The sequence below is a fragment of the Bos javanicus genome, chromosome 11 (assembly GCF_032452875.1).
Source record: "Bos javanicus breed banteng chromosome 11, ARS-OSU_banteng_1.0, whole genome shotgun sequence".
In the NCBI taxonomy this organism is placed as follows: domain Eukaryota; kingdom Metazoa; phylum Chordata; class Mammalia; order Artiodactyla; family Bovidae; genus Bos; species Bos javanicus.
The window spans coordinates 20493470-20520580 of record NC_083878.1 but is presented as its reverse complement, the minus strand read 5'-3'; the positions used below and the strand labels follow the sequence as shown (position 1 = coordinate 20520580).

Genomic DNA, 27111 nt, shown 5'->3' with positions numbered 1-27111 from the left:
ATAAGGCTACAGAGGATGTCACTTTAAAAAGAGAAAACATCCAAGTCGCATTTTTGTCTGCCCATGACTTGCCTACCTAATACTTACTGATTGTCAAATGATGTGGGTATAATGGAGAAAAAGAAGAGCAGAACTAGGTGATAGAGGAATCTACCCACTTAACATTGTCAAATGGTTATAGGGAGCTGGAAAACAAAGAACTCTTTGCCCATCCTTACAATTATTGACCCTGAGGGGTTATTTACTGAGTGACTATAACTATTTACTGTTGCTGTTCAGTTGCTAAGTCATATCTATGCTTTGTGACCCATGGACTATAGCGTGCCAGGCTCCTCTGTCCTACACCGTCTCCTGGAGTTTGCTCAAATTCATGTCCATTGAGTTAGTGACGCTATCTAACCATCTTATCCTGGGCTGCCCTCTTCTCCTTTTCCCTTCAATCTTGCCAGGCATCAGAGGCTTTTCCAGTGAGTCAGTTCTTCGCATCAGGTAGCCAAAGTATTGGAGCTTCAGCTCCAGCATCAGCCCTTCCAGTGAATAGTCAGGTTTGATCTCATTTAGGATTGGCCGGCTGGATCTCCTTGCAGTTCAAGAGACTCTCAAGAGTCTTTTCCAACACCGCAATTCAAAAGTATCAGTTCTTCAGCACTCAGCCTTCTTTATGGTCCAATTCTCACAACCACACATGACTACTGGAAAAACCATAGCTTTGCCTATACAGACCTTTGCTGGCAGTGTGGTGTCTGCTTTTTAATATGCTGTCTGGGTTTGTCTTAGCTTTTCTTCCAAGAAGCAAGCATCTTTTCATTTCATGGCTGCAGTCACCATCTGCAGTGAGCCCATTTAGAGCCAATCTAGAGCCCATCTGCATTTAGAGCCCAAGAAAATAAAATCTGTCACTGTTTCCATTTTTTCCCCATCTATTTGCCATGAAGTAATGAGATCGGATGCCATGATCTTAGTTTTTTGAATGGTGAGTTTCAAGCCAGCTTTTTCACTCTCCTCTTTCACCCTTATCAAGAGGCTCTTTAGATTCTCTTCACTTTCATTAGAGCAGTATCATCATATCTGAGCTTGTGGATATTTCTCCCAGAAATCTTGATTCCAGCTTGTGATTCATCCAGTCCAGTATTACACATGATGACTTTACAAAGAAGTTAAATAAGCAGGGTGACAATATACAGTCTTGATGTACTCCTTTCCCAATTTTGAACCAGTCAGTTGTTCCATGTCCAGTTCTAACTGTTGCTTCTTGACCCACAAACAGGTTTCTCAGGAGACAGGTAAGGTGGTCTGGCACTCCCATCTCTTTGAAAACTTTCCAGTTGCTGAACCACACAGTCAAAGGTTTTAGCACAGTCAATGAAGCAGAAGTAGATATTTTTCTGGATCTCCCTTGCTTTCTCCAAAACGTAACAAATGTTGGCAATTCGGTCTCTGGTTCCTCTGCCTCTTTGAAACCCAGCTTGTACATCTGGGAGTTCTCGGTTCACGTACTGCTGAAGCCTAAATTCAAGGAGTCTAAACATAACTTTGCTAGCATGTGAAATGAGTGCAATTGTATGGTAGCTTGAACATTCTTTGGCATTGCACTTCTTGGATTGGAATGAAAATTGATCTTTTCCAGTCCTGTAACCACTGTGACTATAACTACAGGCACATTATAAATAACGAGTATGCTCATTACTCATTTTACTCATCTATCATGGCAAATTTAAGCCCTACATTGAATTCTACCCCTCCTAACAATTTGTAAAAAATGTTAATGAATTAATTCCAGCCATGTTTATGATGTAGGTGAGCTCATGACCAAAAGGCTAAGACTTTGCCTTTAGAAAAACAATACTCATCTACTTTGTGACTTCTTTCAGGTTCTATAATAATAATAATAATAATTTTTAATCAACCAAAGAGCTTGATTCTTTTGGGCACAGTACTTTTAAAAACTGACATTTCATTTAAGTAAAAAAGATGAATTCCTAGAGATAAATTTGTTGAATAATTTGATTTATACTTTTTAATGGAACATTAACAAGCTACATTAAAACATTTTTAATATCAAGAAATACCTTGAAGCGATATCCATAGTTAATTTTGTTTTGTAAGCCCTCAAACTCAGATACATAGCCACACAAAACTGCATACCTGAAAAGGATAAAAACAGTGGATACTGTGTAAACTTTTAATGAAATATCATGAAATTTAACATTTAAAAAATATATCTAAACTATTCATTAATATTTAACAAAAGTATTCATATAGATGCAAGGACCCTAAAAATAATAAATACTTGACATAAACATGAAGCCAGTTTCCTCATCTATAACTTGGGATACTAACACCTTTTATCTTGTGTAAGTGCTGAGGGTAAAATATCTAAAATGTAATTGCTTAGAATAGTGCCCGGCACGAGTGAGTTTCAAGAAAGATGAGCTGCTGCTATCACAATCAACATCAAAGTCACTAAGAGACTCTCAGGAAAGTCTAATCAAATTAAAAGTATTAAACTGAAAAATATACTGTGTCAATGGATTCCTATTTCTTTTTCATAAAAATAAAAAGTTCACGGTTCCCTTTAATGTCATTTGAAAATTAAAATAAATATCATCACTAAAAACAAAAACTAATAAAAATTTTTAAAAAATACTAAAATCAAAGATAATTTTAGACTATGTTTTTTCAAAAATTCCCCATGCCCTTCAATCCTTCGTTGGAAACACACTACTACAATATTGCATCTCATGAATTCTTTACTTTTTTTCCATTAGGAATATAAAATTTACATCAATAATTACTTGACTGTAAATTGGATACAATATTTGTTCAGCAAACTGCTTCCTCTAAAAATTGGGCATATATTACTTTTTACATTCAGACTATTTCTGTACAAAAGTATTTAGAGTTTTTCTGTCTGAGGCAAAATATTCATTTACCTAAATATCAGTATTTCAAAAGTAGGTCCTAATTTTCACTTACATTGTCATAACTGAAGTGGAAAATGCAATTTTGGGTGTTATTTAGCTTATTGTTTCTGTGAATATGCATATGAACGTTCAAATAAGAAGTTGAAGAGAACAATTTTCTTAATTTGGAATAGTCAGACCATTCCTGGACACAGAAGATCACACAATTCACAAAAACTTATGCACAACCAATAAAATGGCCACTTTTCAATTATAACTTTTTTGACCTCTTAATTTTCACTGGAAAATCAATAATGTCCTAACAGTAAAAGCAAGAGTTATGACAAAAGCAACCTATTAAAGGTGAGCTGAGAACTTACCTATATTAGGAGATATTATTTAAATTACTATATTTAAATAGTATCTTAAATTGCTATAATCCATTTATCATAAGTGTTGTTATTTAGTCACTCAGTCATGCCTGACTCTTTTGTGACCCCATGGACTGTAGTCCATCAAGCTCCTCTGTCCATGGGATTTCCCAGGCAAGAACACCGGACTGGGTTACCATTTCCTTCTCCAGGGGATCTTCCCAACCTAGGGACTGAACCTGCATCTCCTGCATTGGCAGGCACATTCTTTACCACTAAGCCACCTGGGAAGCCCATCACAACTGTAGCAATATTGATATATGATATTGAAAAATTTTATAATGAACCAATATTAATACATTATTGTTAACTACACTCATGCTCCCTTCTAATTTCCATCTGTTTTTCCCTCATGTCCTTGAATTTTGACATTTTTCTCTCCATCCCTCCTTTCATATTTATCCCTGTTAATTCACATCTTTTTTAGTATCTCTTTTCCATATGTGAAAAGCTTTTAATTACTCCTGTCATCCATCATCCATCCTGTTTCTCCTAATTTTGTGCCAGCTGCAACCTTTATAAGAATACCTTCCACATCTTCACTCACTGAAACAAATGACTGAACACACTAGTGTCTAAGATTCAGATCTGGAATGATAGGATAATGATATTGTCAACAGATATTCTGTTGAATAATTGAGGCTCAAACCATTCTCACAGCACAGGTAACCCAGAATCTTGCCTGTATTTTAACATCGTCTCCAAGAAGATTACAGGTGAACTTGTCTTCATGCTTTCCTTAAATCCAGATAATTAGCTTAATTTCCCTACTCTATTCATTAGCAAAGAAAAAACAGATGATGTCACATTTTTAGAAAAATCTATGTTGGATCTACTTGAACTTCATCATTCACAGAAAACCAAATCAACTATTCATGCTGGAGTCAAAGGAAAAGATTCTATGCTCATTGATCTATAGTGGTGGAATAAATCATCTGTTTTCTGAAATATCAGAAAAGCTTATGCACATCTGATCTAGCTTTTACAGAGTTCTTTCAGCACATTCTTTACAAGTTACTCTAAGTGAAGGGGAAAAAAGGAAAAAAACATGACTTATGAAAACCATAATATGAAATATGTGCATTTTCCCTTATAAAATAATCTGTCACCAGAGTCTCACTTTTTTTAAAGTCTGTTTCTTTAAAGTATTATTTATCTTCTTACAAACCATAAATTCAAAGTTCACCTGACCACTTTTCCCAAAAGAATCATCATTTCTTTTCTGGCAATCAATCTCACCTATATCTACATGTATGTGGTATATATGTTGTTCTTTTTGATACTGTTTGTCTTGAAAAATGTAATTTAAAATTTTACTTTGTAAACTCTTAGGCTGATGGGAACAAGTAAGAAACTATATACAATATGGTCTATGACCTCCATCTAGAGGTTGTTCTAACTATATTTGCTTTAACAAAAATTCTGTATTTTCTTTGCATGTATAGCAAATATTTTAATAATTGACAAGCAGCCCTGTCTCAACAACTAGTAAGCAACTATTAAATCAACTCCAAGAAGCACTTTTGATTTAGTGCCAATGCTATTTATACTGTGAAAAAGCAGAGGAAAAGTAATGTAAAAGATGAAATACTGAGTATATACAAATATAAGATCTGGCTTTTATTTTCCCCAGTTATCGTGTGACTCTTGGTTACTAATCACAACACCACATGGCACACACATATACCAGCCCCCACACACAAACACGACACACACAGACTGCCTTGCTTACACTTTCCATAAAACGGAAACAGGTTGTTCTGTGAAACATGCATGTGGATATAATTTGTGAACAGTAGAGCACAATGAATATGTAAGGCATTATTTATAATTAAGGTCAGGCCTGATTGCTAACAAACTGCGAATCCATTGGTAATTTTGCTCTCTTGATTCTAGAAGTATTTTAGACTGGTACAACAAAAACAATAGAATTTTACAGAAGGCTTATGTAGCTTTAGAGATACAAGGCAATTTCACTTGGAAAATATGAAGATGAAAAATAAGTTTTTAAAATAACATTTATTTTTCAATTATTCCCTTGATATCAGTGAAATTATTTCTAATGATTGCTCTTTTATTTCAGATTGAAGGCTTATAAAGCATCATAGCACCCTGTAAACCGTGGGTCAACAAACTTTCGCTTCAGGGTTAGGTAGTAAACATTTTAGGTTGTGGGATCAGAGTCTGTTACAACTATTCAACATCAGTGCTGTGTACAAATGCACAGGGATGGCTGTGCTCCAATAAAATTTTATTTACAAAAGCAGGCAGTTGCATTTGGCCTGGAGGCCATGGTCTGTCATTTATGCTCAATGAATGAGAAAAAGTCTTAACATATTGAGAAAAATTCCAGCACAATAAGACATTTTCATGATATTTTATTACAATTGACTATGGAATCAGTCAACCTAAATTTCACCCATTGCTTCTCAAATCAAAGTTTTAATTTTTCTTTTCCATCAGCCTAAACCTCTATTACTAAATTTAATTGAATGAGAATTCTTAAATCTAGTAGGTACATCATAATAAATTCTAAAAATTAAGATAAAATTGACTTTTGAATTTATTAAATTTTATTAACTTACCAGATTTGAACTGTTTTTTAATTAAAAAGTTATACGGAATAAAAAAACAATGTGAAACACAAATCGATCAGTACTCTGTGTGTTTCTATGTGCATATGGACAAGATTTCCCTCATGGTCAAATATCACGGTTATAAATAAGGCAGTTGCATGCAAGCTAAGTCGCTTTAGTCATGTTCAACTTTTTGTGACCCCATGGGCTGTAGCCTGCCAGGCTCCTTTGTCTATGGGGATTCTCCAGGCAAGAATACTGGAGTGAGTCACCTCCAGGGGATCTTCCTGACCCAGGGATCCAACCTGTGTGTCCTGTAGCTCCTGCTTTGTAGGCAGATTCTTTACCACTGAGCCACTGCTGCTGCTGCTAAGTCACGTCAGTTGTGTCAGACTCTGTGCGACCCCATAGATGGCAGCCCACCAGGCTCCCCTGTCCCTGGGATTCTCCAGGCAAGAACACTGGAGTGGGTTGCCATTTCCTTCTCCAATGCATGAAAGTGAAAAGTGAAAGTGAAGTCGATCAGTCATGTCCGACTCTTCGCAACCCCATGGACTGCAGTCTTCCAGGCTCCTCTGTCCATGGGATTTTCCACGCAAGAGTACTGGAGTGGGGTGCCATTGCCTTCTCCGCTGAGCCACTGGGGAAGCCCAAATAAGGCAGTGAGTACACAACAAAAGGGCTTCCCTAGTGGCTCAGTGGTAAAAAATCCACCTGCAATGCAGGAGCTGCAGGAGGCATGGGTTTGATTCCTGGCTCAGAAAGATCCTCTGGAAGAGGGCATGGCAACCCACTGCAGTATCCTTGCCTGGAGAATCCCATGGACAGAGCAGCCTGGTGGCCTACAATCCATAGGGTGGCAAAGAGTTGGCCATGACTAAAGCGACTTTGCACACATGCACACACACAACAAAAGTGAAAATAGATGAACAAAGAAGAAGTTGCCAGATTAGTGGAAGACAGGCTGGGAAATACACTAAGGAAGAGTTAAGCATAATGTGTCCTCACACAGTGAATTTTGAAGTGTTTATGATGCCTTCAGGGAAGATTCAGGATGGTTCTTGTATGGAAATTTGGAAGTTCACACTGATAAGTGTCCTCAAGTTGAGGATTAACATCAAATGTACCTTTTTTAATGTGATTCTTCACTGACACAGATGCATGTATGGGAGAAGGAGGGCTTCCCTGGTGGTTCAGACAGTAAAGAATCTACCCCCAGTGCGGGAGACCTGGGTTCGATCCCTGGGTTGGGAAGATGTTCTGGAGGAGGGCATGGCAACCCACTCTAGTGTTCTTGCCTGGAGAATCCCCATGGACAGAGGAGCCTGGTGGGCTACAGTCCATGGGGTTGCAAACAGTCAGACACGACTGAGTGAATAAGCACACACAACACATAGGACAAGGCAGAGGACACCAGAGAAAGAGGAAGCTAAGAGAAGGCAAAGAATTCTCTGTAGCAGAAGAGAGCTGGATGGCGGGGGGCGGGGGGGGGGGGGTGTGGCGGGGGGCGGGGGGTGGCGGGGTGGCGATTTCTGCAAATAGAATTGCTAGGGTACTTGGAGTCTTGTCCCACCTTCTCATGGGAGAGGGAATGCGGTAGACTTGTATCTCATTTTAAGCCATGTGATGGCAGCTTCAAAAGATTTGCTCTTATTTTGGCATGTCCCTTAGAGTTTGTCCTTTAGTGTTTGGGGGACATAAAAAATGTTGATTCCTGCCCAGGAATTTTCAAATCAGAGTTTGTGAGTGGTGCTCCCTCTGCTGGTGGCAATATAAAGAAACAGGTCTGCTTTGAGAAAATGGATTGCAATTTTGAATCGGAGGAAATACGAATTTCCTGGAGAATAAACGTGGACCTGCAGAAGAGAAGCCATTTTAAGAGAGATTTTGCCTAAAGCATCTCAGAATAATAAAATAATCCCAAAGAGGTGTGGATTTCTGAAAACCTAGGTCTGAGAGAAGGGTCATAGATAAATTTATTACTAGCACCTAACATACCTATATTGCTGGGGAGAAAAAATAATTAAGGAACTGAGAAATGTTGCAAAAATGCAACTGTGAGTAAAATGAAGTATTAATTAAAAGCAATATATTTATTCTTGTGTTTTATAATTCTAAATATATAAAGGATCCAAAACAAAACAATACTCTCAAGAATAAATTTTTTGTCCCAAGGATGCCCACCTACAACCATCTAACTAATTAAATTTTCTTTGTTTGAGTTTTCTTATATTAGAAATGGCCTTTCTTTCACTTATGGAATGTATATACCTTGTCATCAAGGTATAATGGCTGATGTGCTTTTATTCTTTGAAGCATTCTCCTTACATTTCATTTAGAAACATGGCACCATTTTAGCATTTGTTTCCAAATAAAATCTTAAACAAATATAATTTAATTAGAATTTGTCATATTCAAAGTTATTGGACTTGGTAGATTCAGTTATGAAATATTCAATGAAAGTTTACCTTAAAAACATTTAAAATATACGTACTGAAAAATACATGAGAATAAACAGAACAAGAACAATTACCGCATAAATTTTATGTACTTACCATAGATGACAATATCCATTCTTGGGTGCTCTCATAATAGCTTTTTCACCTAATGTCTTTCCTGAAAGATAAACGTACTTACAGTTTGGTACCTTCGTGTGAGTTGGTAGGAGGTAAATTATTGAATTAAGCCAGTAGTTCCCAAAAGTATGGTCCCAATACCAGAAGGCATTACCTAGAATCTTGTTATAAAAGCAAATTTGGGGCCACATGGAAGACTTACTTGATCATAACCTCTGAGACACAGCTGTCTGCATTAACCGGCCTTTAGCGGTTCTGATGCACATTCAAGCGTAGGCTCACTGGACTAAGTGATTTAGCCAAATGCAAAAGAAGTCATTCTATCATTATTAATAGACATTGCTTTATAATTAACTCAACCAACATTTACTGAATATTTTCTAAATGTCATATTGTGTGAGCCCCTGGGAATAAAAAGTCAAATAAAACACAATTCTTGACCTCTAAGAATTCACTGTTCAGTAGGCAGCAGGTATATAAACAAAAAAATTATGTATAAAGATAAATACAAGGTTAAAAAGAGCATAGCAGAGAATGGAGAGAGCAACTCTATCTAAAGGGGTAAGGGAAGGTGTCCCAGAGAAGCTCTTATCTAATCATTCATGATAGTGAACACACTCAGTGCATAAATAATTCCCTTAAATAATTTTACTTCATTTTAGAATAACTTTTAATAATCTGTTAATTTCTGGATAGAGGTTTGTCTAAACCACATTCTCAAACTCTTTCTCAAAAAGCTGCTTTTATTTTATACACTCTCCTTTTCTCTGCTCTAATTTTCTTTTGCTTGAAGAGCAATGATGTGATCCAGTGATCTGAAAAATGCTCTTCTAAATAAGTAGTTTAGATAATCTTTATAAATAAAGATCTTTTATTCTAAAATCATTCTCCTATTTGTTAAGGTGGTATTCTATAGCTCTCTCCATTAAGAGAACTACGCAGTGTAGAAATCTACATAAATTGGAAAAAATTAAAAAGCAGTCTTTTAAAATGACAACTGATATTACATTGTGGGCATATATTAGAAGAGTTAATAATTTGATAATGAGTGCTTGAAAACATAAATATTTTTAATGTAAAAACATTAAAAACGAAATCAACATCTTACCTACATTACCAAGTGAACAAAAATAGCTTTGAGGGCACTGCCGTAAGCCTAAAATAGAGGCGATTCCATCGCTCTGAGAATGTAAAAGGGAGCCGGGTAGTATACATACTGGTTTTGTACCCTCGCTGATGCAGCTTCAGCCTGAAAAGAAACCTATTTCCCTTAAAAAATTTATTTTGTGGTCTATTTGTGTCCACCATTTAATCCTGAAAGTTACAAATGTGTTCTTTTAGATATGATTCATATTTGATTTGCAAGACAAGTGTGATCAGTCATAGGACTTCAACAGATGTACTGCAGAAATGGGACACCACAGTTAGCAGGTTAGGAAAGAATTTTGTACTCTCTAGGGATCCAATCTTCCCTCCACATAACAAGTTCAAATATACTGTCATGAGGAGGAAGAGTCTGCAAACTCTTCCTCCTTCATACTGAGTGCCCATGCCCTTCAACTCCAAGTCTCCAATTTCCTGGCTCCTGGGTTCTCTGCCAGGCGGTTATTACCTATGCACTGAATTACAATTGCCTGTCTCTGTATTGATCTTGTCAAATCATTTGCATTCTGGCTGTTATTCTTTTGTTGTTACTTTAGAAAACAGGATGATATAATGAACAATCATGGACTCATCACTCTGCTTAAACAATTGTCAACTCAAGGCTTATCTTGTTTTACTGAGATAAATTTTGAAAAAAACATTAAAGTCTGAGTAGTTATTTCTTTGTGGTACCTGGAGTTCTATGTTATAGGAAGTAAGAAGGGTTATTTTAATTTTGGTGAAAGACTACTATTATTATTGCTTCTCAAATTATTACCACTTAATGTATCATCTTCCTATGATTTTATAAATTTTGAAAGCTGGAATTTGAGTTTTTCAGTTGCCTATTCTAATATGCTCAAATATTTTTAGAGACCATATGCTGCTGCTGCTGCTGCTGCTGCTAAGTGGCTTCAGTGGTGTCCGACTCTGTGCGACCCCACAGATGGCAGCCCAGACAGGCTCCCTCGTCTCTGAAATTCTCCCGGCAAGAACACTGGAGTGGGTTGCCATTTCCTTCTTCAATGCATGAAAGTGAAAAGTGAAAGTGAAGTTGCTCAGTCGTGTCCGACTCTTTGCGACCCCATGGACTGCAGCCTACCAGGATCCTCTGTCCATGGGATTTTCCAGGCAAGAACACTGGAGTGGGGTGCCACTGCCTTCTCCAGTGCATGAAAGTGGAAAGTGAAAGTGAAGTCGCTCAGTTGTGTCCGACTCCTAGCGACCCCATGGACTGCAGCCTACCAGGCTCCTCCGTCCATGGGATTTTCCAGGCAAGAGTACTGGAGTGGGGTGCCATTGCCTTCTCCGTTAGAGACCATATACTTTTATCTAAAAATTCATTCATGGTTTACTATAATAATGATTACTACCTGAGAATAATTAATATTCACAAAATACTTACCAATATTAGCATAATGCTTCTTTTCTTGTGTATTTGTAGATAGCTCATACATGTCACCATAAGCACGAGCAAATCGCCAAATAAACTCTATTTCATCTCTAAACTGAACACACAGAACTGCCCATTAGATAAACTTAGTAATGTGACTAAACTACTGCAACATTTTAAAAAATTAGGTAGCTAAACTGGTACTTAGAAATGACTGTATTCATGTGCATATCACACTTTAAATTCAAATATTCATGGCTATAAAATGTGATCTAAGGTAGTTTACATTTGGGTCTTAGAAACCAATGAATATTATGCAGACACCAGCTCCACACCTATGAAGAGAAAACTGACGGGTGTTAGAACTTATAAATTCTCTCTGGGTAGTAGCATCCTCTCCTTGCTTTCCTTTCTAACTTATCTACTATCAATATGATGCCTCAATGGGCATTTCAGATAATATCTGTAAGTTATTAGAGAGTATATATATTCAAAAGAGCAATCACATTTTTTTTTTACCTAAATTACCTAAAGCACAACTCTAGAAATTTAAAAACTTTGAGTTCGTGTGTTTAGAGTTTCTAAATCCTCAAAAGTTAGCCTTAAATTTCTCATGGGAAAGAAGATTTACTGATCTTTGTGATACTGCAAAATCCTTTTTTTCCCTTTGGTGGTGGTGGTGGTGGGAAGGATGAGCTTTGTCAATTCAGTCCAACATTAAACACTGAAAAATGATTACTAGTAGAAATACAGTAAAATACTAATGGCTGTTATATTAATAACTGAAAGATAGTGAGACTAAAGTGTAGCTTTTCCTCCCTTGAGAAGCAGTATGTCTTGTCCTTTATCTGTTATACAATATTTAATAAATACATCAAATTGATAAAATCAATGTCAATCTGTATAATCAACCAGATCTCTGGTTCTCATTTTTATGACCTTTGAGCCTAATAAACCCTTTGTTGTTGTTGTCGTGTCTGACTCCAGGTTAACCCTTTGCTACTCCACAGGACTGCAGCACGCCAGGTTCCTCTGTTCTCTACTATCTCCAGGAATTTGCACAAATTCATGTCCATTGTGTCGATGATGCCATCCAACCATCTCATCCTCTGTTGCCCTCTTCTCCTCCTTCCTTCAATCTTTTCCAATATCAGGGTTTTTTCCAATGAGTCAGCTTTTCCCATTAGGTAGCCAAAATACATATTGGAGCCTCAGCTTCAGCATCAGTCCCTCCAATGAATATTCAGGGTTGATTTACTTTAGGATTGACTGATTTGATCTCCTTGCTGTCCAAAGGACTCTCAAGAGTTTTCCTGAGCACCACAAGTTTGAAAGCATCAGTTCCTCGATGTTCAGTTTTCTTTATAGCCCAACTCTCACATCTATACATGACTACTGTAAAAACAATAGCTTTGACTGTATGGACATTTGTCAGCAAAGTGATGTCTCAGCTTTTTAATATGCTGGCTAGGTTTATCATACCTTTTCTTCCAAGGAGCAAACGTCTTTCAATTTCATGATCTGTCACTGTTTCCACTTTTTCCCCATCTATATGCCACGAAGGGATGGGACTGAATGCCATGATCTTAGTTTTTTGAATAAACTTTTTTATTTACTTTCAAAAAATTTTTAGTAATATTATAAAAAAAATTTACACCAGTCATTTAGCTTTTGTAAACTGTGACACAATTGCTGTGGTCATAACATGAATGGAAAAGTAGATTAAATAAAAATTAAAACTATACAAACAGGTTATTATCACATATATCTTACCTTTTCTTTGTGGTCACAAAGCAGCTCAAAACTCTCCACTTTTCTGGACTCATTCACTCGTAAATTATCAGCCCTCTGAATAAGGGCATCTAAATTTAATTCCTCCACATGAGTGTTAAACTCCTTAGGGACTGGAAAACTCTGTTCTTCGGTGTCAGTATTAGCTGTAACATACCTAAAATTGCAGAAATAATCATCAACTCTCTGGAAAGTTATACTCTAATGGCCAGAGAGATCCTTTTAAAATGTAAGTCAAATCATTCTACTCTTAGGCTTGAAATCCTGCAATGGTACCTTTCACTCAGAGAAAGCTCATGTACTAATCCTTGGAGGAGGGCATGGCAACCCACCCCAGTATTCTTGCCTGGAGAATCCTCATGGACAGAGCAGCCCATACAGGCTGTGGGGGCACAAAGAGTCAGACACGACTGAGCGACTAAGCACATTGCCTAATAACCATCTGCAAAACTAGATGAGATTTGCCTCCCACCTCAATCGACTCTCTGACCTTGTTTCCCAGCATGTTTCTCATTCAGTCAATTGCATGCTGGCTGCCCAGCTACTCCTTAAACAAGCCAGGACACTCCTACATCAAGACCTTTGCTTTCTGTTCCCCCTGATGGGATGGCTCTTCCTTCAGTGCTGTGCTGCACTTAGTCACTCGGTGGTGTCCAACTCTTCGCAACCCCATGGACAGTAGCCCACCAGGCTCCTCTGTCCAAGGGGATTCTCCAGGCAAGAATACTGGAGTGGGTTAGCATGACCTTCTCCAGGGAATCTCCTAACCCAGGGATCAAACCTAGGCCTCCCACATTGCAGGCAGATTCTTTACCATCTGAGCCATAACTCACACCCTCACCTCCTTCAAGTCTCTGTTGAAGGTCGTCATCTCAATATAGCCCATCCAGACTCCTTTATTTAATGTTGCAACCACCACTTTCCAACACACATGCATTTCCTTCACCAATCTCCCTTATCCTGCTTGACTTTGTTTTTTCTGTAGTACATACTGTCTTCTGATACACTGTATATTCTACTAACCTACTACATGCGTTATTTTTTTCAGGATCTCTCCACTAGAATGCATGCTCCCTCAGAACATGATCCCTAAAACAATTCTTTGTTTTATTAACTGTTGTCATCAAGTGCCTAGAACAGCACCTGACACATAGTGGATACTCACTGGATACTGCTGAACAAATGATATAGAGTTGTAGGAACTCGGAGGCAGTCAGGTATATATATAAATTAAATATATATATACTCATGTATTTATATATACATATGTATATACGCACATATATTCACACACACACACATATATATATAAATTTGTGGTTCAAGATGATATTTTAACCCTTAGCTTCGTTGTTAAAAATTCATGCTACCTCCCACATTTCCTTTTTGGTGGCATATAATGCAACAATTAATTTTCATTTATTCACACATTCACATTTGTTCTAAAAAAGATCTTAAGGAAGTATATAAGGATATATAACACAGAAGAGAATGAGTTAGAAGTGGTGAGAAAAGATAAAAACAAAGTCAAATGTGAATAAGGCCAATAAAAAAGTACATATACTTTAGATACCTTTATCCTTGCTAAAAGGCACATAAATGTGATTTTACATCTAATAGCTGAAGCAGTCACAGTCTCCAGCAGATACTAACAAAGAGAAAGGAAGCAAGTTCTTGAGAGAAGTACACCTATTTTCAATACTGACAAATAAATTTCCATCAAAGTCCTTATAAAGAAGACACTACCTGTGGCGGATTCATTTTGATATTTGGCAAAACTAATACAATTATGTAAAGTTTAAAAATAAAATAAAATTTAAAAAAAAAGAAGAAGACACTATATAAATGATACTCAACTTCTTTAACAACATTATTAATGGCAACTTCATTCTTCTAATTGCTCAAACCAAAAATTTAGAATCATCCTTGACTTGTCTCTCCTAAGCAACATTCAGAAATGTCTGTTGTTTCCATCTTCAAAATATATCTAGGATCCAGCTACCTCTCACCACCTTTGCCCACTACTCCCCTGTCTAGACCACCACCAGGTTACCTGTATTAATGCAAACCTATCATGTCTCCCTGCTTTAGTCCTTGACCATTATAGTTTATTCTCAACATAGGAGCCAGAATGGTCCTCTAAAAAGCTGAATCAGATCATGTAACCCTTTCCTCAAAACCCTCCAATGGATGACAAAATCACAGTAAGAATGTTAAGTCCTTAGAGTTATCTATAGGATCCTTTATAATTGAGTCCAATACCTCTGACCTCATCCCCTATCACTCTCCTGCTTGATCAGCACTCCAGGAACAATGGCTTCCTTCCTGCTTTAATATCTTTGTGTTTGCTGGTCTTTCTGCCTGGTATGTTCTCCACTGAGTATCTATGTTAATTTACCTCCTCACCTGTTTCACAACCTTTTATCAAACATAATCTTTACATTTATGGCAGATGCTGTGGTTACCTACATAGTATACATTAAGAAACCTACAAATTGTGGGACTAACAGAGTTTAGCAAGTTGGCTGCATATAATACTAAAATATGAGTCAGTTTCATTTCTAATATATTAGCAGCAAAAGCCTAAAAAACAAAATTAAATAAAATATTTCACTTATGATGATCTCAGAGAATGTCAGACACCCAGGAATAAACTTAATAAAACATGTGAAAATTCTATGGAGAAGATTATAAAAGATATATAAAAAAACTGTTTATAAAAGAACCTAAATTCATGAAAATATCATGTTCATGGCTACAAACAACTGATATTATAAATGAATGAATTCTCTCTAGATTACAGATTCAGTGTAACTCCAATTTATAAACCTAAGAAGAAATTTCATACAATTTAATGAAATGATTCTAAAAGTTACAAGAAAAGGCAAACAGCCTAGAATAGTCAAAGCACTGTTAAGAAAGAGAACAGGAAGAGAAGACTTACCTCGCCAGATATTAGACCTATCTTGCAGCTACAATAATTAAAGACAGATTGCAACTGGTAAAAGGATGGATGAGTAACTGAAAACAGAACAGAGTCAAGAAACAACCCCATATGCAAATGAAAAGTGTGCTATGAGACAGACACGGCATGTCAGATTAGTCTTGCTTCAGCAGGTGGTTTCGCAGATGCTTATTATATTGTTTACAATAGCAAACTAAATAAATGAGTAAAAGGGGCACATGCATGGACATTAATCAGAGTTTGCATAAACTAAAGACAGTTTTTAGTACAATTCTATGCACCTGAGATACAGTAAGAAAATAATGACCAAAAGAAAGTAACTAGTTTAATATCAGACACTATTATTTAAACTAAAACCCACCAAACAGTACCCTTTAGAAGGGTGAATTTTATGTTATACGAATAATATCTCAATAGAGATGCTTTTTTTATAAGAAAAAATTGAATATTCTATAGCCATTAAATCAATTAAATCAGAACTTGTATGTCTATTCTAATAGAGAGAGAGGGAAAACACAGAATAGCTATATAGAGAGTTCCATCAATATATGCAAAGAATTAAATTTATTCAAATTCTAAGGAATTAAAAAAGAGGAAACATTACTTACATCATTTATGAAGCTAGTAAAATTAATGCCAAAACCAAATAAGTATAGTAAAATAAGAAATAAAAATTATAGGCCAATTTCACATATAAATTTTGATACAAAAATGCTCCAGAATATCAACCAAAAAATTTCAACACATGTGAGAGAATGCATCATAACCAAATTGAGTTTATCTCATGAATTACAAGCACAGTTAACATTAGAAAATTTCTCTAGTATAACAGATAAAATGAGGAAAACTATATGATCTTTATAGTGGTCACCAAAATTTTTTTTTCAATAAATTCAAGACCATTTCAAGATTTCAAGACAAAAGAAATACCAAACCCATAAACAAGGAACAGAACTTCTTATAACAGAATATAAACCCCAAACCATGATACAGTTCACATATAATGATGAAACTTTATAAGCATTATCTTTAAAATCAGAAATAGAGAAGGATATCCAATATTGTTGCTTCTATTTAACAGAGCACTGCAGGTTCTGTTAGCACAATATTAAAAGAAAAACAAAAAATATATAAGAATTGGGAAATAAGAAACAGAACTGGTATTATTTGAAGATTATTCAATAAAAAGAAAACCTAGCTCCCTCCACCCAGCAAGAACACTGCAAGAAGCTGTCTGTGAACCAGAAAGTAGGTTTCCACCAGATACTGAATCTGCCGTAACCTTGATCATGAGCTTTCCAGCCTCCAGAACTGTGAAAAAGAAATTTATGTTGTTTATAAGCCACCCATTCTATGGTACTTGTAGCAGCTCAAACAGACAGACAGTATTCAGTATTTAAATTGAAAGAAAATCTAACAGAATTTATAGATGAGTAAATAAAACTAACATATATGATCAATTATCCCCATGGACAGAGGAGCCTAGCAAGCTACAGTCCATGGGATAGCAAAGAATCAGACATGACTGAGTGACTAAGCACACAGATTCCTATAGAACAAGTTACAAAATGTAATTTTATAAAATATAGCCTTTATATACTATAGGACTATATACAGGAAAAATATACAGTAGCCAGAAAAAAATTCCACAAGAAGTTTGTAAGATTTTTCTATAGAAAATTATAAAATATCATCAGAGAACATTAAAACGTGTTTAAATAGATGGGAAAAGATGTCATATCCACTGACAGAAAAACTTCACTTTAAACCAATTTCATATGGTACCAAATTAATCTATAGTTTTAATATAATTCCAGTCAAAACCACAATGGTATTTTCCTATGGAACTTACCTGACTCTAAACTTAATATGGAAGCACAAGTGTAAAAAGAACCAAACCATTACTCAAGGAAATAGACAGACTCAATGCAATCCCTATCAAATTACCAATGACACTTTTTACAGAACCAGAAAAAAAAATTATAAAATTTGCATATAAACACAAAAAACTCCCAATAGCTCAACCAATCTTGAGAAAGAAGAATGAAGCTAGAGGGATCAGGCATCCTGACTTCAGAGTACACTACAAAGCTACAGTAATCAAAACAGTGTGTTACTGGCACAGAAATAGACATACAAATCAATGGAACAGAACAGAAAGCCCAGAAATAAGCCACGCACTTATGGCCAATTAATTTACAATGGAGGCAAGAATATAAAATGGACAATAACCAGTCTCTTTAATAAGTAGTGCTAGGAAAACTGGACAGTTACATGTAAAAGAATGAAGTTAGAACATTCTCTAACACCACATACAAAAATTAACTCAGAATGGATTAAAGACTTAAATGTAAGACCAGATACTATAAAACTCCTAAAAGAAAACATAGGCAGAACACTCTTTGACATAAATTGCAGCAATATTTTTTGGGGGGATGTATCTCCTAAAGTAATGGAAACAAAAACAAAAATAAATGGAACCTAATTAAACTTAAAAGCATTTGCACATCAAAGGAAACCATAAAGAAAAATGAAAAGACAACTGATGGACTGCGAGAAAAATGTTTGCAAACAGTGCTACTGACAAGGGATTAATTTCCAAAATATACAGATAGTTCATACAGCTTAACATAAAAAAATAATAATAAATGGGCAGAAGACCTAAGTAGACATTTCTCCAAAGAAGATATAGAGATGACCAACAGACACATGAAAAAATGCTCAATATCACTAATTATTAGAGAAATGCAAACCAAAACCACAATGGGATATCACCTCACACCAGTCAGAATAGCTATCATTAAAGAGTCTACAAGTAATAAATGCTGGAGAAAGTATGGAGAAAAATAAATCCTGTTGGTGGGAATGTAAATTTGTACAGCCACTATGGAGAACAGTATGGAAGTTCCTTAAAAAATTAAAAATTGAGTTACCATATGATCCTGCAATCCCACTCTTGAGCATATATATCCAGAGAAAACTCTACAGCAAAAAATCATTTTACTGTACACTTGAAACAACCACAAAATTGTAAATTGACTGTACCTCAAAAAATTTTTTTAAAGAGAAAAAAATAAGAAGAGCCAAGACAATTTTAAAGAACAGGTATCAGGACTATAATATAGAGAATAAAGCAATGATAAATCAGTCTGGTACTGGCATGACAAGAGACGAACTGGCCAAAAAAACTAAGAAAGAGAACAACTAGCCTGGTCTCTTCTCCACATTAAAAAATACCCAAGTGCAAAAAAATTGTTTTCCTATTGTGAAAAGGAATCTTCTACTTATAATTGGGCATTAATAAAAATTATAAGAAAGTTTTAAAAGCAAACTTTAAAAATGCTGCTGCTGCTGCCACTAAGTCGCTTCAGTCATGTCCGACTCTGTGCGACCCCAGAGACGCCACCCCACCAGGCTCCGCTGTCCCTGGGATTCTCCAGGCAAGAACACTGGAGTGGATTGCCATTTCCTTCTCCAATGCATGAAAGAGAAAAGTGAAAGTGAAGTCGCTTAGTCGTGTCCGACACTTCGTGACCCCATGGACTGCAGCCTACCAGGCTCCTCCGTCCATGGATTTTCCAGGCAAGAGTACTGGAGTGTGGTGCCATTGCCTTCTCCAACTTTAAAAATAGGGCCCGGGAAATAAATATGCCTGGGAAAATATACAACATACATACTGACTTTGTGTTAGAGCTTAGATTTCTACTGGGGGCAAAAAAAAAAAAGAAAAAGCATTTCATAGGTTATCTAATGTCTAACAGTCTTCCAACACTCTTTCAGCAGGCCTGGAAAAGTCTGCCCCCTAGTGTCAAATTTACTTACATCTTCTAAACATTCATCTTTTAATAGGACTTTTCTGGCTTATTTTCTGCTCCAAATTTGACTAAGAATTGTGCCATTTTATGTATCTCACTATTGTTGAACAATTGATTCCTTGCTTTAACAGCAACAATAGCATATTTGCAGGCATAGTTGTATTATTTAAAGAGAAAATGACCTTATTTGCTGTGAAAATAGTGTATTTATAGAAATATATCAGTAGTGAGTTGCATCAGAATATGCAAAAACATGCCTGCCTTCAGTACTGTGGCCTCTCTCCATATCAGGCATTCTGATTTAGTTCCCTTTGCCTAACCTTACCCACACACACCTCACTGCTCCCACATTTTTTAAAAAAATACATACTAACAGAGACAGATGTCAGCAAGATGATAAACTAGGAAACTCTAGGCCCTTAGTCCACCATGGAAACACTAAACAAACAGCAACAGACAGATTGAAACAGCTTTGTGGGAGATCTAAAAAGTACTCAAGGATTTGCAGCAATCAAGAAAAACCCATATTCAAACAGCAGAAAACTTCACAGTGTTTTCACTCACTCTTGCTTCACCCTTCCCTGGTATGGCACAGCATGGCTGGGAAAAAGTCATGCACTTCTCAGCTCCTCCCTTAGGACAGAAGGAAGTGAATGCATCTTGTTTGTAATGTTCTGGCATGTTGAGGGGCTTCCTAGAAAATTAGTTTCTGTTTAGCTTTCCTTAGAGTTCAGGCAGAAATGAAGGCATAATATGGGCATCATATTAGAGGCCAGTGAAAGCTGCGGCAATCACTGCGACATGTGAGAGCTACAGAGGGACCATGGATACCTGGGCACAAGAGATTATGGGGAGAGGAATATTATAAGACACCTAAGGTGCCAAGAAGAACAGAATGAGATTCTTATTGAACAGATATTTTTAAATAGTTATGTATTTGGGAGAAAGCACATACTCAGGCCCATAGAAAACTGATGCCTAGGAAAGACCTGAGAAGCCCATAAGCCTTTGTGTTGGGCTAATTAGTGGGTCTTCCCTGTATACAGCCAATCTGCAAATCTAGAATAGATGGCTATTTTTCCAAAAAGTACAATTTTCAACAAAAGATCACAAAGAATACAAAGTTCAGGGAAAGACTGCCCGTCAAATGAACAAAATAAATTTCCAGAACCGGACTCTAAAGAAATACAGCCTTTGTGCTTATCGAGACAACAATTTTTAAAACAACAGCCTTAAATATGTTCAAAGAGTTAAAGGGAAAAAATGGAGAAAGAACAAAAGGAAATTGGAAAAATAAATGAACAAAAAGAGAATAAAAAGAGAGAGCTAGAAATTATTAAAAAGAGGATCAACAGAAATTCTGGAACATCAAAAGCAATAAGAAGAAAAATCCACTAGAAAGGATCAAGAAAATACTTGAACAAGCAGAAGAAAGAAGCAGCAAATTTGAAGACAAAACACTTAAAACTATTGAGTCTGAAGAGTCAAAAAAAAAAAAAAAGAATGAAGAAATAGAGCCTAAGAGACTTTATGGAACATCATAAATCAGGCCAATATATATAAGAGTCACAGAAGGAGAAGAAAGATGCAGAGACCTTATTTTGAAGAATAACGGCCAAAAACTCCCCAAATTTGAGGAAAGACATGGATATATAAATACAAGAAGTTCGATTAACTCCAAATAGGATGAACTCAAAGAGACTCACACCGAGACACATACTCAAACTGAAGGACATTATGACAAATCATAAAAATCTTGAAATCAGCAAAAGAAAAGCAAATCATTACAAAAAAAGTGAAGTAAAGAAGTCAAGTCGCCTAGTCATGTCCGACTCTTTGTGACCCCATGGACTGTAGCCTACCAGGCTCCTCCCATGGGATTTTCCAGGCAAGAGTACAGGAGTGGGTTGCCATTTCCAAAGTGATCCTCAATAAAATTACCACCAGGTTTCTCAGAAGAAACCTTGTAGACCTAAAGACAGCAGGATGATATATTTAGAGTGTTGAAAGAAAAAACTATCAGCCAAGAAGTATATATCCTTAAAGGAAAACTGTTCTTGAAAACATGATAGAGAAATTAAGGCATTCCCAAATAAACAAAAAAAATGAGGATGCTCATTACCTCTAGACCTGCCTTACAAGAAATGGTAAAGGGAGTTCTTCAAGTTGAAACAAAGGATATTAGGCAGTACTGACTTGAAGTCATATGATAATACAGTTTTCTGGTAACAGTAAATAAAAATGTTGTTAAATATAAAAATTAGCATTATTGTAATTCTGGTTCATAACTCCATTTTTATTCTTGTACAGTATTTAAAAAAGAAAAGCATTAATATAAAAAAAGAAAAGTATAAAAATAATGATAAATCTAGCTAACAGCTATACAACTATATAGACATAATATGTGATATCAATAACATAAATAGGGGAGTAAAGTTGTAAAGGAGAAAGCTTTTATATACAGTTGAAGTTAAGTTGGTATCAGTTTAAAATAGATTGCTATTACTTTAGGATGTTATTCATAATGCCCATGCTAAACATACAAAAATATCTATAGAATATACACAAAAGTAAATGAGAAAGGAATAAAAAATATATCACTATAAAAAAATTAAGTCAACACAAAAGAAGGGAGTAAGGGGGGGAATGAAGGACAACAGGGTATAAGACACATGGAAAACAAATAACAAAAAGGCAACTACTAGTAATTACTTTAAATGTAAATGGATTAAATTCTCCAGTCAAAAGACTCAGGCTGGTGGTATGGATGAAAAATCAGGATCAACTGTATGGAGTCTATAAAAGACTCATTTTAGAACTGAGGACACATATAGATAGAAAGTAAAAGGATGAGTTCTAATGAGGTGGATGAAACTGGAGCCTATTATACAGAGTGAAGTAAACCAGAAAGAAAAACACCAGTACAGTATACTAACACATATATATGGAATTTAGAAAGATGGTAACGATAACCTTGTATGCGAGACAGCAAAAGAGACACAGATGAATAGAACAGTCTTTTGGACTCTGTGGGAGAGGGAGGGGGGGATGATTTGGGAGAACGGCATTGAAACATGTATAATAGCATATAAGAAATGAATCGCCAGTCCAGGTTCGATGCATGATACTGGATGCTTGGGGCTGGTGCACTGGGATGACCCAGAGGGATGGTACGGGGAGGGAGGTGGGAGGGGGGTTCAGGATGGGGAGCATGTGTACACCCGTTGCGGATTCGTGTTGATGTATGGCAAAAGCAATACAATATTGTAAAGTAATTAGCCTCCAATTAAAATAAATTTAAATTAAAAAAAAAGAAAGTAAAAGGATGAAAAAAGATATACAATGTAAAATAATATCCAAGAGAGAACAGGGGTGGCTATATTAATATCAGATAAAATCAACTAAGTCTAAAACTTATGAGACAAAGAACAACATTTTATAATTATAAAAGATTCAATTTTACAAGCATATATAACAACAATAAACATATATGTAATAAACATTAGAGCTTCTAAATATATGAAGCAAACACTGGCATAATTGAAGCGAGAAATAGCAACATAAAAATATAAAACTCTTTAGAGAAAACATAGAGGCAAAGCTTCATGGCATTGTATTTGGCAATGATTTCTTGGATATGACATAAAAAGCACAAACAAAATAATAAATAGATAAACAACTTCAAAATGTGTCAAAGGACACAATCAACAGTGAAAGGCAATGCACACAATGGGAGAAAATGCAAATCAAAACCATAAAGAGATTACCACCTCACTCTCATTAGGATAGTTATTGTCAAAAACCAAAATAACAAGTATTGACAGGGATGTGAAGAAACTTGAGTCCTTTTGCATTCTTAGAGAAATATAAAATGGTGCAGTTACTATGGAAAAAAGTATGATAGTTCTTTAGAAAATTAAAATAGATTTATCATATGATCTAGTAATTCCATTTATAGGTATAAATCAAAAGAACTGAAAGTAGGGCCTGGAGGAGATAATTTATACACCCATGTTCATAGCAGCATTATTCATTATTCAAAAGGTAGAAGCAACCAAAGTAAGCGTCAACAGAGAGTGAATAAGCAAAATGTGGTATATACATACAATGGAATACTATTCAGCCTTAAAAAGGAAATGCTGACACATGCTACAATATAGATGAAACTTGAGAACATTATGCTAAGTGAAACAAGCCAATCACAAAAAGACAAATACTGTATAATTCCACTTATAGGAGGCACCTAGAGGAATCAAATTTACAGAGGCAGAGAGTAGAATAGCAACTGTCAAGAGGCTAGGGGAAGAGAGGATTGGGGAGCTATTGCTTAATGGGTATAGAATTCCACTTTTGCAACATGACAGATAATGGTGGTTGCACAACAGTATGAATGTACTTAATGCCACCAAACTTAAAAGTGGCTACAATAATGAATTTTTGTGTGTGCATTTCACACAACAAAAAAATTACAATAGAAAAAGAAGTATGATACATTAAGAGGAAAAAAACATAACAGTAAAATTATCTTAGTACAAATGATATTAACTTAGGGGGCATTTTATTCTGACAAATAATTGAAAATAACTCAAATTTGTTCCATCTACAAAAACCAATTATTTTCTAAATATTTTTAATTCTTATATGACTTTCCATTTGTTATTCTGATAAACATATTTATAAACTTTATTAATAGAATGGAAAAAAACTAAATATTCAGTTCAAAAATAAAATTTTGGAGACATGTTTTAAAATAAAAATTTTATTAAAAATTTTTTAAAAATAAAAATTTTGGAAAAAATCAAAAAATTTTCACTTTAAAAAAGTCATAAAAATCTCTGATTTCAGAGTTTTCTGAATTCTCATATACATACACAAATGTGTATTAAAACTATTTAATTAAAATATCTGGTTTCAATAGATTCTATTTCTGACAGTATGTTTTTATTTATGATTTGATCCTTGTGTAGTATAAAAACACTGTCTATCAGTGGGATGTCTGGCATGAGAAATAGGGCTAGCAAGGCTGATATAAATAGGAATTAGTAAACTAATATAGATCTATAGGTTATATAGGAATACTATTTTAATGACTAGAGTAGAATAAAAGAGGATGTTAAACTCTCTAAGAATGTAATACATTTAGAAGACCTATTTATCAAAACCTGATGTTATTTTCAGACCACAAAAGCATTACAACAGTAACTCAGAAATCTGGGACTAGGCAATTGGTAAGCAGTAAATCTGTTAAAAGCCTGAAACAGATGAATAATCTTTGACTTCCATATTCCAATGTTAATAAACTATCTTTAAAAAATACAGAAATTAACATTAAATTTAGACTGTAATGTAGAAATCTTTTTCAGAAAATGCAGTGATTTCTACAGCCTCTATACTATGCCTGCAGGGAGAGCTTCTGGTTTGAGCTGCCCTTCCAAGAGAGGGTAAAGTCTAAGGTGACCTTATTTTAGGAATTTCATGTGTGAAGATTTGTCTTCATCTTTAAACGAGAGAGCATTGTTTCCGTCTTCAAAGGGATCTGAGGTAACTTCATTTTGAGGTAGGGCAAAGCCACTAGCATTTTTACAAAATGAAGTAAATTCAGCGTTATGGAGAACAGGGAAAGTTACACGTCGAGAGGGACGCTGTCAAACCATAGCTGGAGAAGTGTTTCTACTGTGACTTTGAGAAGTGGGATAAACAGAATTGCTCCTTAACTGGTCTCTTTCTTGAATATCATTGTCAATTCCATGTTGTTCAGAGGAATAGGAAATAATACTTGGAAGAGTAAGCATGGTTGCTGTGCTTTGATACAAGGTGGCAACAGTGTCCCGACAGGCAGAGGAATTCGCTTTTGATTTAGATTTCATAAAATATGTAGTGTCATATTCAGGAGAATAAGAGTGTATATATTTTTCAGCACCAGTAATATTCGAGTTTTTGGAAATGACTTCAACTTCGTTTGGATTAAATATGCATGAACTACTGGCATCAAAAGTACCAGCATTCTCGTAACAGGAAATTATACTTAGTTTTGGGGCAGAGAAAACACTTCTGGATCTAAAGCGAAAATGTTCTGAGGCTGACTTTAAATCACTGAAGCTTCTTTTTTCTTCAGAATCAAAGTTAGCTCTACTTTGTACAGTATGAAGGGACGTACTGCTTTTCTGAAATTTAGGAAATAAAGAATGTCTTCTTTCAAGGAAAGTTGCGTAAAAAGACACATTTGATGACGGCGAGGAAATTTTACTTCCTTTATGTGAACTGCCTTTAAGCATCGGAGTAGGACGAGCTGCTTTAAAATCAAGAAATTTTGTTGGCTGAATAACAGAAGAGGCTCCACGATGCAGGAGGTCTGAAGGAAGTTGATCTGCTGGACATTTTGGTTGGCAGTTCTGCTCCTCTTTGTAGCAACTGGAGTGAGAAAAGTGTCAAATGAGGAAAAAAGAACAGGGAGCCCAGGCGGAAACCTGCCAAGCATCCTGAAGAATAATAGCTACCTTATCAATATGGAAACAGGGAATAAGAAATTAAGACAAGGGAAGTTGATGGTTACCCAGATGTACCCCCCCGAGAAGGCAATGGCACCCCACTCCAGTACTTTTGCCTGGAAAATCCCGTGGACGGAGGAGCCTGGTGGGCTGTAGTCCATGGGGTCACTAGAGTCGGACACGACTGAGCGACTTCACTTTCACTTTTCACTTTCAGGCATTGAGAAGGAAATGGCAACCCACTCCAGTGTTCTTGCCTGGAGAATCCCAGGGACGGGGAAGCCTGGTGGGCTGCCGTCTCTGGGGTCGCACAGAGTCGGACACGACTGAAGCAACTTAGCAGCAGATGTACCCCCAAAGAATGCCTAAGTCTAAAAGATTATTTCTAACCACCTACACAGTACCTGCCCACTCTACTAAACCTTGGGAAGATAAACTGAAAGACTCAGGGTGGTAGGCAGAAAGAAAGGTCAGGGGAAAACATAACAGAGGGCACCAAAACAAAAGGGTTCCCTGTAGGTAAAGGGGGAACTTCCTGTTTTGAAAATAATCAAGTCATAATATCTGTTTGAGAGTACTGAACTAATAGTTTTGAAGGAGTTGATAAGTACAATAAACTTATACCCCACTGGCTAATGCTATTTTAAAATATTAATCACGGATAAAGCAGAAGCTCTCTGGAGAGAATATTTCAGATAAATATCCAGATATTCAGTTACTGTGGGAATCTAAAGGAAGCATTAAAGCTTGGTTTATGAATATTTCAATGTTCTTTAGCACATGAAACATATGGAGACATGTTTTCTTTTTAAAGGCTTACCTTAAGCATTTTCCCATATTGAATTTAATACAAAGCAAATCTTTCCCTTCCTTTCTAAGCCATCATCTTTAGCCACAAAAATGTCCTATGTAGGTGGAACAGGTTAGATGCCGAATGCTTAAGCTGCATATAGAATTAACATGGCAAAAACATAGAGTATGATGATAGCAGATTCTAGAATCTAATGACATCAGTTTAAAATAAAATTGT

At 35.9% G+C, this 27111-nt stretch overlaps 1 protein-coding gene across 8 annotated transcripts in view; it reads right to left on the bottom strand.

Annotated features, from left to right (window-relative positions):
- RMDN2 (regulator of microtubule dynamics 2) overlaps positions 1 to 27111 on the bottom strand; it is a 68431-nt gene that overhangs the window by 30456 nt on the left and 10864 nt on the right. For 3 of the 8 annotated variants that reach the window (XM_061432097.1, XM_061432098.1, XM_061432095.1), the window contains exons 1-6: positions 26902 to 27018; positions 25309 to 26004; positions 12796 to 12970; positions 11035 to 11137; positions 8466 to 8526; positions 2070 to 2145 (exon numbers count right to left, since the gene is read on the bottom strand). In XM_061432097.1, the coding sequence (XP_061288081.1) occupies positions 2070 to 2145; positions 8466 to 8526; positions 11035 to 11137; positions 12796 to 12970; positions 25309 to 26004; positions 26902 to 26918 (1128 nt within the window). In that variant the 5' untranslated portion in view covers positions 26919 to 27018. Of the gene's footprint in view, positions 1 to 2069; positions 2146 to 8465; positions 8527 to 11034; positions 11138 to 12795; positions 12971 to 25308; positions 26005 to 26901; positions 27041 to 27111 lie in introns of those variants that run through there. The other 5 variants (XM_061432101.1, XM_061432099.1, XM_061432096.1 and 2 more) reach the window with 4 other exon arrangements.